Below are 14,776 nucleotides of genomic sequence, written 5' to 3'. Positions count from 1 at the left end.
TTCTTCTATAGAAGATGGGAATATAAGGATGGCTTGTATATATAAGATACAATGGCTGGGCGTGGTGGCTCACGCCTGTAATTCCAGCACTTTGGGAGGCTGAGACGGGCAGATCACGAGGTCAGGAGATCGAGACCACCGGGTGAAACCCCGTCTCTACTAAAAATACAAAAAAATTAGCCAGGCATGGTGGCAGACACCTGTAGTCCCAGCTACTTGGGAGGCTGAGGCAGAAGAATGATGTGAACCCGGAAGGCGGAGCTTGCAGGGAGCCGAGATTGTGCCACTGTACTCCAGCCTGGGTGACATTGTGAGACTCCGTCTCAAAAAAAAAAAAAAAAAAAGATATAATCGGATTTTATAAACTGAACCTAGAAAACACTAAATATTTGATGAATTAACAAATAAATGGGAAGGAGCAAGAAAGGAGTGCTCCTAGTAGACACAGATCCTGCCGTGCTAATTGCTATGAGAAAGCCACCATTTTCGGTAAACGCACTCTGCGTCCTAACTGTCCGAATGTTAACTGGACAGTGGACAGAGGGTCAGCCATATTCTCGGGGATGTGGCTTAAAGTCCTTCTTCTGGAGGGCTCATGAGGAAGTTACTTTTCTAAGACTTGCATATCCAATGGTGACTTTACTGACCTTTTAAAAATGGCTGATTCTCTAAGATTTTAGCATGCTAAAATCACTGCGGCCATGTCCCAAAGACTCCGCTTCTACCATCTGTCTGTCCACGTGTGTGGAACAGCTGACAGAGCCAGCCATTCTGAGATATTTCTGTTAGGCTGGGAGGAAGTGGTCAAGGCCGCCTGCTCTTCAGCACATGACTACGTGCTTTCTATGAAGATCCATAGAAACTGCTGACTCAAGAGACTATCCCGGGGTCTTAGCACCAGGAATAACTGTGTGAAGCAGTTGTCTGACCATCCAGTTTAAAAAAAAAAAAAAAAAAGCATTTAAACTTGTTTTTAAATTATATAGTAATACACCTACTTGGAAGAAGTCTGAAGGGTAGAAAACTTTAGCAGCACTGAAATGGTCTATTTCGGGCCACATGTGGCGGACTTGTGGGTGTTTGTTTTATTGTCATGGTTCCTAGCCTGCATATGCAGCACATATGTTGTTTTGGATACAGGAAATGTTACATAATAAAAGTTATGTAACTGCCCTCTCGTGCTTTATAAGCACTGGGAATCATATAACTGCTCATGTTTCCCTCTTTGCACAGACTGCTAGAAAGCTCAGAGCCTAATCTGCAGCCCACCTTTCCGGAGGAACAACTTGCAGCACGCATTTTTTGTACCAGTGTTAGCCCTTGCTTACTTTCATTTTTCCCACCCTTATTTTCCCTTAACCACAATTTCTTTACTTATTTTTATTTTCTACATTCTCATTTCTCATATTTATGTTTTCTCATATTATAATAAACTTCTTCAAATCTACTTGAGAATTAGGTAGGGTATAAATTTTCTTTAAAATACTAAAAAAAAGGCTTCTGTTTATTAAGACTCTAGTATTATATTAACGTGCAAACCCTTATTTAAAAGCTGTGGCTCTGACCCACAGGGGTGCCTCAGGATCACACAGGAGCCTCATTCCAAATCTATACAGCCAGACTCCGTCTCAAAAAAAAATCTATACAGCTGACTTCATAGGGCTTCACTCACCCAGCCTGCGAATGCGGCAGCAGGTGGGTGTGAGCTCCTGGCCCGTGGGTTCCTGTACTTTGAAGAGTTTGAGAGACACTGGTGTCTCCCCTGGTTAAGAATGCCTGCCTCAAAACCATGGGCCTCCAGGTGTGCTAGCCTAAGGAGGACACACGATCACTGAGGTCACATTTGGCCTAGGTGATTCAGGGAACTTGACTCTAATTACAAGGACACATCAAACACAAAAGGAAAAATGTTCTATTTTTTTCTTTCTTTCTTTTGAGATGAAGCCTCATTCTTGTCCCCCATGCTAGAGTGCAATGGCACAATCTCGGCTCACTGCAACCTCTGCCTCCCAGGTTCAAGCGATTCTCCTGCCTCAGCCTCCCGAGTAGCTGGGACTACAGGCACCCGCCACAACGCTCAGCTAATTTTTGTATTTTTAGTAGAGATGGGACTTCACCATGTTGGCCAGGCTGGTCTTGAACTACTGACCTCAAGTGATCCACACCCCCTTGGCCTCCCAAAGTGCTGGAATTACAGGCGTGAGCCACCGCACCCAGTGAAATGTTCTATTTTTTTTAAAGGGGGAAAATTATACTCTTCTAATATGTTAATGTTATGTAACTCAAAGAAAGGCTGAGGAAATGTTTGAGATTAGAAGAGGCTAGGAGCTGTGCCAACTCAATGTGACAATTGACCCTAGATGACCAGAGGACGGGAAATGCAATGAAGGACATTGTTGACTCAACTACCAAAATTGGAAAATGGACAACAGATAAGAAGGCTGTATCAATGTTAAATGTACTGAAGTTGGTAACTGCATAGTTACATGAGAGAATATTCCTAACCTTAAGAAATACACACTGAAGTATTTAGGAGTAAAGAGTTTATCTTCAAATAGTTCAGAAAACAGATTGTGTGCCTATGTGTGCATATTCACGTATGTGTAGAGACACAACAAAGGAAGGGGCCAATGCTAACAGTTGGTGAATCTGGGTAAAGGGTATACCAGTGTCCTTTGTGCTACTTTTGTAATTTTGTAATTATTCCAAGTAAAAAGTTAGGGGGAAAAAAGTGCCCTTGCTTTAGACCACACAACTTCCACCACGGCAGTACTTTTAAAAAAGGAGAATAAAGTTTCCATCCATTCCTACTGATCCCCAACTCTGGGAGCCCCCACTGAGTGGCTGCAACTGGTAGCAGAACATGCCTCTCTCCTCACTCTCCCTAGGAGGCCAGCTTTCAGCTGTACCTTCTTCTAAAACAGATTTATTTTCCTTCTAGAAGTTTCTAGACTTCCAAAGGCAGCTTAAATGCAGTCTTTGGCATGTTATTTTCTCATGCTATTTTTAAAGTTACATTCTTTTTAAATTGGGGGGGATAGACCACAGGCACCCTGCCCTGAGGGAGAGCAGAGCCTCACCGTCCCAGGCCTCGTGAAGTCCACACTGTGCGCCAGGCTCTGCCGCATCTGGTTACTGAACAGGCGGACACAGACGCTCTGGAGGTACTCAGGGGTGATCTGCAAGGAGGACACAAAGACATCTGGTGACGGCATGAAATTCACCGAAGGACACCTGAGGCACGCTGGCAATTATTAGAGTGGTCTCTCAACAGCTTTCTGTAAGGCACGATGATGAGATATATAAGCTAGAAAAATACTGTAAGGCACGATGATGAGATATATAAGCTAGAAAAATAATCATTTGCTTTAACATCAGAGCTCTTGGGAGGACAGAAAGCACTGGCCCTGACAGAACAAGGTGCTAACACACTGCAGGTGTGCTCATGAGACATCAGACGCAAATTATCTAACTCCACTTCAGCTATCTCCACTGTCATATAGAATAAACAGATCCTAAACCATTTTGGTAAATTACAAATAAATAACAAAGTCACTGGACAACCATAATGTGGGGGAAAGAGAGCCAAGCTTCATATCTGAAGATCAGGGCTCAAGTCCCGGACTCGAGAAGACCAACAGCTCTGCCTCTCGCTTTCCACACCGTTATTGTAACAGTCGCAGTGAGCAGCTAAATGAGGTCACAGATATCCCTGGCACATGACAGGTGGCTCAGCCAGTGCTTGTTGAATGAGTGATGGAAACACTTTTAATCAACTATCCAGTGCTTGACCATGTGCGGCCAAGCTGCTGTTGCCATCAATGCTGCTGGATCCTGCATTCTCCTTTAGCATCTCTTGTGCCTCTCTCACCAGCTACGAGAATTCAGGATTGACCTACAACATCGAAAGTGGTCACCTTGGAATTTTTTTCATCTATTTTCTTTTTAGAAAAATAATGTATGCTCATTTCAACGTACAAGTACCACAACCTCTCCTGAATCCCACCCTTCCCCTACAAACCAATCCCTGCAGATAACGACTTCCACACTTTTTTTTAGGCATGATAATTGGAAAACAGCCTCCTCTTCCGCATCTTCGTGATTCCACCAGGGGAAACTTCCACATGGCAGTAGAAGCGGCTGCTTTCCCACCCCTTGCTCATACCCTTGCATGGGAGGAAGGCCATCCCCCTGGCCTGCATGGGAAGCAGGGCTACTCCACCCCTGCGGAGCTGGAAAGGGCTGGGCCCTTTACTCTCCTCCTGGGCCTCCTGCCTATCTGCTAGAAACTTCTGGTCTGCTTCAGCTACATAAAAGGCTCTGTCTAGCCGGGCGCGGTGGCTCATGCCTGTAATCCCAGCACTTTGGGAGGCCGAGACGGGCAGATCACGAGATCAGGAGATTGAGACCATAGTGAAACCCCGTCTCTACTGAAAATACAAAAAATTAGCCAGGCACGGTTGCGGGTGCCTGTAGTCCCAGTTACTCGGGAGGCTGAGACAGGAGAATGGTGTGAACCCGGGAGGCGGAGCTTGCAGTGAGCGGAGATCGTGCCACTGCACTCCAGACTGGGCGACAGAGTGAGACTCCGTCTCAAAAAAAAAAAATTTTTTTTATCAAGATGTACAGTATACACACAAGGATGTCCACTGCAACATTTTTTGTTATAGCAAACAAAAAAACAAAAAATCCAAATGTTCATCACCAGAGATCTGATAATGATTCACCCTTATAATGGAATTGTATAAAAGAATTAAAAAGAATGAGGTGGATCTGGTCATGTGGAAAGATCTCCAAGATGTATTGAAAGAGAAATAGCAAGTTTCAGAAGAGTAATGAATCATATGATCCCAACTAAGTGTACAAATGCTGTACATGTGTGTGTACACACACACACACACACACATATGCAGAGAACTGTTCTAAAATAATATACAAGACAATGTCAGTCTTGAACATCAATAAGGAAATGAATCTACAACATTGTGGTGAAGGAGCTTTTGTTCCTTACTATACGCTTCTCTGAATTGTTTCAATCTTTTACTATGAGAACGCGGTTATCTTACATTAAAAAGGTTAGTAAAGAGTCCAGCTTTCCTCCTCTGACCCATCTTTTTTTAAATTAAATTAAATTTATTTATTTGAGACATAGTTCCACTCTGTCGCCCAGGCTGTAGTGCAATCTTGGCTCACTGCAACCTCTGCCAGCCGGGTTCAAGAGATCCTCCTGCCTCAGCCTCCTGAGTAGCTGGGATTACAGATGTGCTCCACTACACCTAGCAAATTTTTGTATTTTTAGTAGAGATGGTGTTTCGCCATGTTGGCCAGGGCTCTGGTCTTGAACTCCTGATCTCAGATGATCTGCCCGCCTTGGCCTCCCAAAGTGCTGAGATTACAGGTGTGAGACACCATGCCTGGCTAATTTTATTTTTAATTGTATATTTTTAGTGACAGAGGTCTCACCATGTTGACCAGAGTGGTCTCAAACTTCTGGCCTCAAGTGATCCTCCCACTTCAGCCTTCCAAAGTGCTGGGATTATAAGTGTGAGCCACTGTGCCTGGCCTGAATTATTTTTTATAACTGCAGTGTGAATCTACAGTTACTTCAATTTTTTAAATATCTGTATGTCCACAAATAGATTTTATTGTACTTTATAAAAAGACAGGAATGAGATAAAGATGCGCATGATGACATTATTCAATAATATCCCACAGGCCATAGCCAATGTACTAAGAAAAGTCAAGATAAATTTTAAAAGCAAAACACAAATACTATTTGATAACATGACTGTCAATCTAGAATACAGAAGAATCAATTAAAAAAACTCAAGATTAATGGGATTTAGAAAGCTGGATATGAAACCAATATTAGAAAATCAGTGGCTTTCCTATGTGACAGCAGGACATGTCCCCCTCATTTTTTTGCCAGCACATATTTTTCTGTCGCCAGACTTATCCTTTGCTAATATTAATAAGGTAGACGCTGGGTGCGATGGCTCACACCTGTAATCCCAGCACTTTGGGAGGCCAAGGTGGGAGGATCACTTGAGCCCACGTGTTCAAAATCAGCCTGGGCAACAAAGCAAGACCATGTCTCAATTTTTTGAAAAATATTTTCTCAAAAAAGGGCCAGACGCAGTGGCTCACACCTGTAATACCAGCACTTTGGGAGGCCAACGCTGGCAGATTACCTGAGGTCAGGAGTTCGAGACCAGCCTGACTAACATGGAGAAACCCCGTCTCTACTAAAAATATAAAATTAGCTGGGTGTGGTGGCGCATGCCTGTAATCCCAGTTACTCGGGAGGCTGAGGCAGGAGAATCACTTGAATCTGGGAGGTGGAGGTTGCAGTGAGCTGAGATCACACCACTGCACTCCAACCTGGGCAACAAGAGCAAAACTCCGTCTCAAAAAAAAAAAAAAAAAAAGAAAAAGAAAAAAAAGAATAAGGTAGAGAAATAAAGATATAGCAGACAGTATGTTAAGAAAAATGGATAAAACACTGCAAGAAGCTTGATAAAAACAGTAAAAAATATCGGCCTTATCTCCTTCATGCATGTTGGCTTTTGGAAACAGAGTGGCAGGTGCCAATGGCTTGGAATGGAGAGAGGCAGACTCCATCTGACATATCAACATAGTCCATGCCCATAAGCCTTCTTCATTGCCAAACAGACATACACACAATTGGGGCTCTTCCTTACCATCTTGCCGCTGACTGTGGCCTCTAGAGAATCCACCAGTTCCGCTGTGACTCCAATAAGATTGTGGTAGTCGGCCTGGATCTTATTGTACCGTTTGAGGTATGTCATTGACCTACGTTCAGCTTCAACCAGCTGCTGGTGGAGCTGCTGCAACATTTCTAGGAAGACAGTTTATATTAAAATAAAACAAACAACATCAATACAAATCTACAATATGAAAAATAATTGTATTCTTCTCAAAGAACTATCATACTTACTGTCAGAATGTTTTGTTGTAACAATAAACTTGACACCATTTGTGTTTCACACTTACTTCTATTTTATGCCACATTTATTTACATAGTGCTGTAACCAACTGACTTAAAATTTCCTTTTCAGGAAGTTCAACTCAATCCTCACTGGGTTTCCTAAGAAAATCTATTCCCTTGACTGAACCTCATGCAATTTCTTTTAGTTCTTCTATGTCTAAGAAAATAAACATTTCTAGGGCTGGTGGTGGCTCACGCCTGTAATCCCAACACTTTGGGAGGCCAAGGTGGGCAGATTCCTTGAGGCCAGGAGTTGGAAACCAGCCTGGGCAACATGGTGAATCCCCATCTCTACTAAAAAAATACAAAAATTTGCCAGGCATGGTGGTGCTCGCCTATAATCCCAACTACTTAGGAGGCTGAGGCATGAGAATCACTTGAACTTGGGAGACAGCAGTTACAGTGAGCCAAGATCCTGCCACTGCCCTCCAGCCTGGGCAACTGGGCAACAGAGCGAGACTTTGTCTCAAAAAAAAAGAAAAGAAATGTTTTATTCTATACTGAGCTCACAAAATGCCTAAATCAAACCTGTGTCTTTTTCTTTGTTTTTGTATTATAAAGTCGTCTGGGGGACAATTCATATCTGCAGGACACTTCTTTATTTTAAATAAAATTTTGGACTACTTGACTCGTGCTAGGAAAAATAAGAATGCAGAAGAGATTCCATCATTCTGCCAGTTTGGTAAAGCATAAAACCACTCCCACCAGGCCTTAGAGCAGGTAGCTTGGAAGGCTCTAGGATTGTCAGCTTGGAAGCCCCCCGTGGGCAGCCCTAAAGACACTGAAGCCAAGCCGCCCTGGTCTCGGCAGAAACAGGCAAATCCCCATCGGTGTTAGCACTTCTTTGCCCATACCACCTGCCCTCTTTCTTGAAGGACATTTTAGACGAAAGGAGGTAGCACTGCCCCAAACCACAAGCCTGGCCAACATGGGGAAACCCGTCTCTACCAAACATACAAAAATTAGCAGGCATGGTGGTGCACTCTCTTAATCCCAGCTACTCGGGAGGCTGAGGCAGGACAATTGCTTGAACCCGGGAGGAGGAGGTTGCAGTGAGCCAAGATCATGCCACTGCACTCCAGGCTGGGCGACCAAGCCAGACTTCATCTCAAAAAAAAAAAAAAAAAAAATTGTTTCAGATGGGGCATGGCGGCTTCATACCTATAATCCCAGCACTTTGGGAAGCCGAGGCGGGTGAATTGCTTGAATCCAGGAGTTCGAGACCAGCCTGGCCAACATGGTGAAACCCCGTTTCTACTAAAAGTACAAAAATTAGCTGGGCATGGTGGCACGCCCCTGTAATCCCAGCTACTCGGGTGGCTGAGGCACTAGAATGGCATGAACCCAGGAGGCAGAGGTTGCAGTGAGCCAAGATCACACCACTGCACTCCACCCTGGGCAACAGAGCTGTCTCAAAGAAGTAAATAAATACAAATAAAGTTTTTCATATATATGCATAGTTCAAAATTAGATAAGCTAAAATTTCCAAAGATGAAAATTCTACAGAATAGTATTCATAATCCCATATTGCAGTAGTAAGTATTGGAGAACATCTATGCAAACTTTCTCAACACAGACCAAGTGGTACATGATGGATCGAGTACCAAAACCCATTAGCTAGGCTCAATGATCTCCCAAACCACCAATGTGAATGTCCCCAAAGCAGTCCCTCTGGACTGCACAAAGGAACCCTTTCCCCCAGAAGTTCATTCTGCAATTTACTAAACATAGAGAGATTATCTGTGGAACTTTTGCCTTGGGAACCGAGAATCAGAATTTACGACAATTTCAAAGTGTGGCACATCTCAGGGATAAAAGGCTGAACTGCCTGCAGCCTACTGGAAACAGAGAAGCAGGTAATAGGGCTGAAATGTTTGTGACCATTTTCAAATACAGTCAGCACTCCATATCCATGGGTACTGCATCTGTGGATTCAACCACCTCAGGTCAAAAATATTCGGGGAAAAAAGCACCTGTACTGAACACATACAGACTTTTTTTTCATATCATTTTCATGTCATAAACAAAACGGTATAACAACAATATACACAGCATTTACACTGCATTAGGTATAGGTAATCCAGAGATGATTTAAGGTATATGGGAGGACGTGTGTAGGTTGTATGCAAATACTATGCCATTTTATATAAAGGACTTGAGCATCTGTGGACTTCGGTTATCTGTGGGGGTCCTGGAAGCAATCCCTATAGAAACTGAGGGACAACTGTATACTCTTTAGGAGGACAGTCTGCTACCCAGAGACATCACCTCGCAGATACTTTAACTAGCTACAAACAAGACCTGTCCATGACTATAAGCTACTTGGGTGACAGCTCAAACACATCAGCTTTATTTCAGAGCATTAAACAGGACTTTCTATTTTCCCTGTCAAAAGTTTTATGAGACAAGAACAGCTAAGCCAAGATGCCTTGCCATGCAAGACCTCAACTTCCTCTCTTTTTTTTTTTTTTGAGATGGAGTCTGGCTTTGTCACCATGCCAGACTTTGGTGCAATCATATCATAGCTCGCTGCAACTCCTGGGCTCAAACCATTCTCCCATCTCAGCCTCCTGAGTAGCTGGGACTTCAGATGGGCATCGCCGCACTTCATTAATTTTTTTTTAGTTTTTGTAGCAATAGGGTCTCACCATGTTGGCCAGGCTGGTCACAAACTCCTGGCCTCAAGCTATCCTCCCACCTCAGCCTCCCACAGTGCTGGGATTACGGGCATGAGCCACCACGCCTAGTGGCAAGACCTCAACTTTTAATGGAGATGTCTTATTATAACCTTCATGTTATTTTAATAAAACCATGTTAGTCATGCCAGTGAAATTTACTGAGACTCTTCATATCCCAAACTACTGACATAACAGTGATGTAAATATCTCCCCTGTCACTGAGACTTTCTTTTTTAACCTTTCTACTTCACTTAGGGCACTGCATTTTTTTTTTAAGGGTAAATGAGATTTTAATTGGCTGCTCAAGACAAAATGATCAACTTTTAAATATTGAATTGTTTTTCTCACCCACTGTGAAAAGCTAAAATTAACCCCTCTGTCTTTATAATGATATACTCTTTCCTGTTTTTATTCAGATAAAAATTATCTCTTTGCTACTTTGCTAATCCACAGATATTGGATGAAGAAAATTACAATATAACTTATGAATATGAGTCATTATTTTTTAAAATACTGTTTAGGGCTCCAAACTCCAGAAAAATGATCAACTGCTCATTTTCTGAAAGGGTTGAATCAATTCATGCTAGAAATGCCAAAAGATACTATTTCTGTATCCTTTTTAAGTGACTAGGTAAAAATAATAATCCGATGTTACTATATAGTCAACCTGTTTTTATTCCATACAACATTTCAAACGTAATTCCTTTTGAGACAAGTTTCTGCTGCAAGTACCTTTCTTTCCTTCTTTAAAAGCTTATGGCAATCTCACTTCAGGTATGAAAACTTCCTATCAAGATACACAGAACAATGATATCACGTAACCACTTCATTTAAAACAATGCCTGAGTCTAGAATTAAATTAAACTGGGGGCATGTCTGTGCCTTTGGTTACTGCAGCCTTAGCTGCAGGATGAAGAGACAAGGGGGTGACAAATGACTCTCATGCCTGGGCCCCAAATACGAATCTCCAATCTCCATAGCAACACCGCATTACAGAGTTCACTCCGCCACAGACGCACTTTGCTTGTGAGACTCAAATCCACAGCCATTCTGCTTGGCTTCCAGAAAACTCAGTTAAAATCAACCCTAAAGAAGGCTTAAAAACTGGTCTCCTTACTGAAATTCCAACATTAAAAACCTGTAGAGAAACACAGCTCTTTTATTTGCATTCCCCTTCCCATGTTTATTTGATCTGCAAAACTGGGCCACTTATCAGATGGACATAATGCTCCCAGAAAAAAAGCTACGCTCAAAAATGCAGTGTATGCTAGCGGCACACGAGCGGCAGAAACTCAGGAACCAGGGAGAGTCTCTCACCACCTTCCCGCCCCCCCGCCCCCGCCTGGGAGTCCAAAGGCTAGTTCAGAACACCGACCTGGCAGATTCAATTAACAACTAAGGCAGTTCTCTAGGGTCCAGGGATGCAGAGTGTGGTGGCGGTTTTAAAATGCCTGCAGTCTTTGACACAACCTCCTTCCCATCAAGAAGAGGAATGTAATCTTTCTCTGAAGGTGAGGGGCCCTAAGTAATTCACTTGCATGAAACAGAATGCAGTAGAAATGACTGACTTCCTTCAGAGGCTGGGTTAGAAAAAGTGATACAGCTTCCTCCTGGCTCTCTCTGGGGACATTCATCCTTGGAACCCAGGCAACATGCCTGGAGGAAGCCCAGGCCACAAGGAAAGGCCACAGAGGTGTTCTCGTCAAGGGCCCCTGCTGAGACCCCAGGTGACAGCCAGCACCGACCACCACTCTGCGTGTGAGTGCCTGGAGTTGGCCCCACCCCGCTCCACCTGACTGCACAGGAGAGACATGCTGAGGGAGAACAGCTTCACTGAGCCCACAGCTCCCAGACCATGCAGGCTCATCACCACCATCATAAGTGAATGTCGTTGTTTTGTGCCACCAAGTCGGGATGGTCTGTCAGGCAGTAATGGAACAGTAGGCTGAGGTGCATTTCCAGGAGCTGCAGGGCGAGATCCAAATTCCCAGCCCAGTTGAAGATACTAGCTGTGTTGGATGTGAGCAAACTGGCCTGCGATGCACCCTGGCCAAGGCCTGGGCCCAGGTTAGAACTGAGAGAGCGGCCTGCAGGGCTGAGGATGCAGGCTGGGACTCTTCCTCCACATACTGTGCTGGGGACAGGGCAACCTTGGGGAGCTCCAAGACTCAGGGTGCTCCTGTGACCCTTGGAGCAGTCTAGGTTGATACTGTAGGGCCACATCTGTAGCCCTGCTCCTCCATGAAGGATCAGCAGGGCCTGTCCCCTCTGAGGGACAGAAGGGTCAGCATGGCTGGCAGAACCAGTAGCACACTTAGAATGGCTGAGCTGGGGATGCCTGAGGCTACCAAGAGCGAAACCAAGCATCCAAAGCCTTCTCAAAGGCTGATGCTGCCAAAGCCATCTTGAGTGACAAACCCAAACCCAAGCTCTCCCTGAGGTTGACAAACCCCACTGCTCAACTGCCAACTCCCTGGTGAGCAAAGAGCTAAATAATTTACTAATTAATGCTTCCTTTCTTTAAAAGAGTTTCATTCCCTAAAAAGAAACAGGAAAAAGCAATGGCAGAAAGTTCTGAAATCCTCTCTGACATGACTGCTTTGAAAGGGCAAATGTGCTGGTGCATGGAACAAGATCTCCTGTAATCACACTCCACCTGCTGGGAACTGAGGGTTATGCCATCAACATTCACCAGAAGGATGACACGCCATCACAGGCCCTTCCCAGCATCATCATTTAAGCAGCTTTCAAAATGTAGTATCAAAGGCAAAACTGAGGCACAGTGCCCCAGCTGGGGCCACCAACTTCATATTAACTATACTTTTTCTCACCTTACTCAAAAGTGAATAGTTCTGGTGAAAATGACTGACCATGGAAAAATAACACTTTATGCTACAAACCGAAGGCTGGAATTCCTACTTTGGAATGGAAAATGCTTGATAAGAATGGGTACTCCATATGTCTTCAAAGACCCCAGTTGACTAGTTCAAGGTAAAAGTTAAACATATTAAAATGATTAACATAAAGTAAATTAAAAGAATTCTCTCCTTATCCATGCCGCCCTATGCCTTCTAGGGAAAATGTGTTGCTGTTGCAGTTACTTCCCTTTGGGACATTATTGGATTCTCTTCCTTTCCCCAAGGCTTAGCTATCTGATATATAAGGCGAAGATAACAATACTGGCCCTCCTGAAAATGGGCCTCAAGGAACTGCAGATCAATATGACTGCAAAGCCTTTCATAAATATTTAAACTCTTAAAGCCAAAATCATGAATTCTCTCCATCTTTGCACCGATTTTACTACTTAAAACCTGAACTGGTAAAGTTGTTTTTAGACAAATTTAAATCTAGATGATTCACCTTTGTTACTTTGTCCATTCTCCTTCTGGGATGAAAAAGAAGTTCAGGAAAACAGGCATTCAGGGAACAGTACTTGGGGTATCGGACATCCTGTGGCAATGTGAGAAAGCACCTCAGCATGGTGAAACAGAGTTCTCGGGCCGGGAGGGCCAGCTCCACCTGTTGCTATAAATAGCTAAGCAACTTCTCCATACTCACCAGACTCACTCCCAAACAAGTCCTCTTCTCCTCATCTCAATTATCACTGTCTGAATTCAAGTCTTGCACTATTTCAAAAGCCTCCTATCCCCTTCCTATCCCCTTCCAAAGGCCTTCCCCACTGCTACCAAGCCATTCTACTAAAAATGGAAATCTGATTTTATACATACTTCAACTCTAACTTCAGTTGAAAGCTTGATCCTAAGGAAACTGATATTGAGGTGAAAACAGCATAGCACAGTGTTGCTAAGACCACGGACACTGGAGCCAGACTGCCTGGGTTCAAATCTCAGCTCCCACATGTCTGGCTGCATGACTGAAGGCAGTTACTTAACATGTTTCTTCTCCCTTAATTTGTCTTAAACTTTTCCTCAATTTTTTGGTAACAGCTTTATTCACATACTGTACAATTCACCTATTTAAAGTGTACCTTTCAGGCCAGGCGTGGTGGCTCACGCCTGTAATCCCAGCACTTTGGGAGGCCGAGGCGGGTGGATTACCAGGTCAGGAGATTGAGACCATCCTGGCTAACATGGTGAAACCCCGTCTCTACAAAAATACAAAAAATTAGCCGGGCACAGTGGCTCACGCCTGTAATCCCAACACTGTGGGAGGCTGAGGCTGATGGATCACAAGGTCAGGAGACTGAGACCATCCTGGCTAACATGGTGAAAACCCATCTGCACTGGGAAAAAAAAAAAAAAAAATTAGCCAGGCGTGGTGGCAGGAGCCTGTCGTCCCAGCTACTCAGGAGGCTGAGGCAGGAGAATGGCGTGAACCCGGGAGGCGAAGCTTGCAATGAGTGGATATCGTGCCATTGCACTACAGCCTGGGCTACAGAGTGAGACTCCATCTCAAAAAAAGAAAAAATGCAAAAATTAGCCAGGTGTGGTGGCAGGTGACTGTAATCCCAGTTACTTGGGAGGCTGAGGCAGGAGAATCACTTGAACCCAGGAGGTGGAGTTTGCAGTGAGCCGAGATCGTGCCATTTCACTCCAGCCTGGGGGACAAGAGCAAAACTCTGACTCAATAAATAAACAAATAAATAAAGTGTACATTTCAGTGGTTTTCAGTGTTTTCAGAGTTGTGCAACCATCACTACAATCAATTTTGGAACATTTTCATCATCCTCCAAAAGAAACCCTGTACTCACTGGCAGTTACTCCCATTTTCCCTGCTCTCCCCAGCCCCTGGCAACCACTGATTTACTTTCTGTCTTTCCAGATTTGCCTCTTTTGGACATGTTATGAATAGAGTCATATAATACCTGGTCCCTGCCACTGGCTTCTTTCAGTGAGCATAACGCTTTCAAGGATCATTCATGTTACAGCATGAATCAGTGCTTCATTCCTTTTTACAGCTGGATAATATCAAATGATATTCCATCATTTGGATAACACCACAGTTTGTTTATCCATTCATAAGACGATAGACATTTGGGTTATTTGCATTTTTTGGTTATTATGAATAATGTTACTATGAACACTTGTGTACACATTGTTGTGTGGACATATGTATGTTTTCATTTCTC

The 14,776-nt window shown here is 43.7% G+C and overlaps 1 protein-coding gene across 5 annotated transcripts in view; it reads right to left on the bottom strand.

The window, feature by feature from the left end:
* The window catches only part of ARMC9 (armadillo repeat containing 9), a 181,235-nt gene that overhangs the window by 138,768 nt on the left and 27,691 nt on the right, over positions 1-14,776 (bottom strand). For 4 of the 5 annotated variants that reach the window (XM_025405229.1, XM_025405233.1, XM_025405230.1 and 1 more), the window contains exons 7-9: positions 13,048-13,072; positions 6,702-6,859; positions 3,081-3,179 (exon numbers count right to left, since the gene is read on the bottom strand). In XM_025405229.1, the coding sequence (XP_025261014.1) occupies positions 3,081-3,179; positions 6,702-6,859; positions 13,048-13,072 (282 nt within the window). The remainder of the gene's footprint in view (positions 1-3,080; positions 3,180-6,701; positions 6,860-13,047; positions 13,073-14,776) is intronic. The other variant, XM_025405232.1, reaches the window with a different exon arrangement.

This window comes from Theropithecus gelada, chromosome 12 (genome assembly GCF_003255815.1).
Source record: "Theropithecus gelada isolate Dixy chromosome 12, Tgel_1.0, whole genome shotgun sequence".
Lineage (NCBI taxonomy): Eukaryota > Metazoa > Chordata > Mammalia > Primates > Cercopithecidae > Theropithecus > Theropithecus gelada.
Note: the sequence above shows the minus strand (reverse complement) of the source record. Positions and strands in the feature narration are given on the sequence as shown.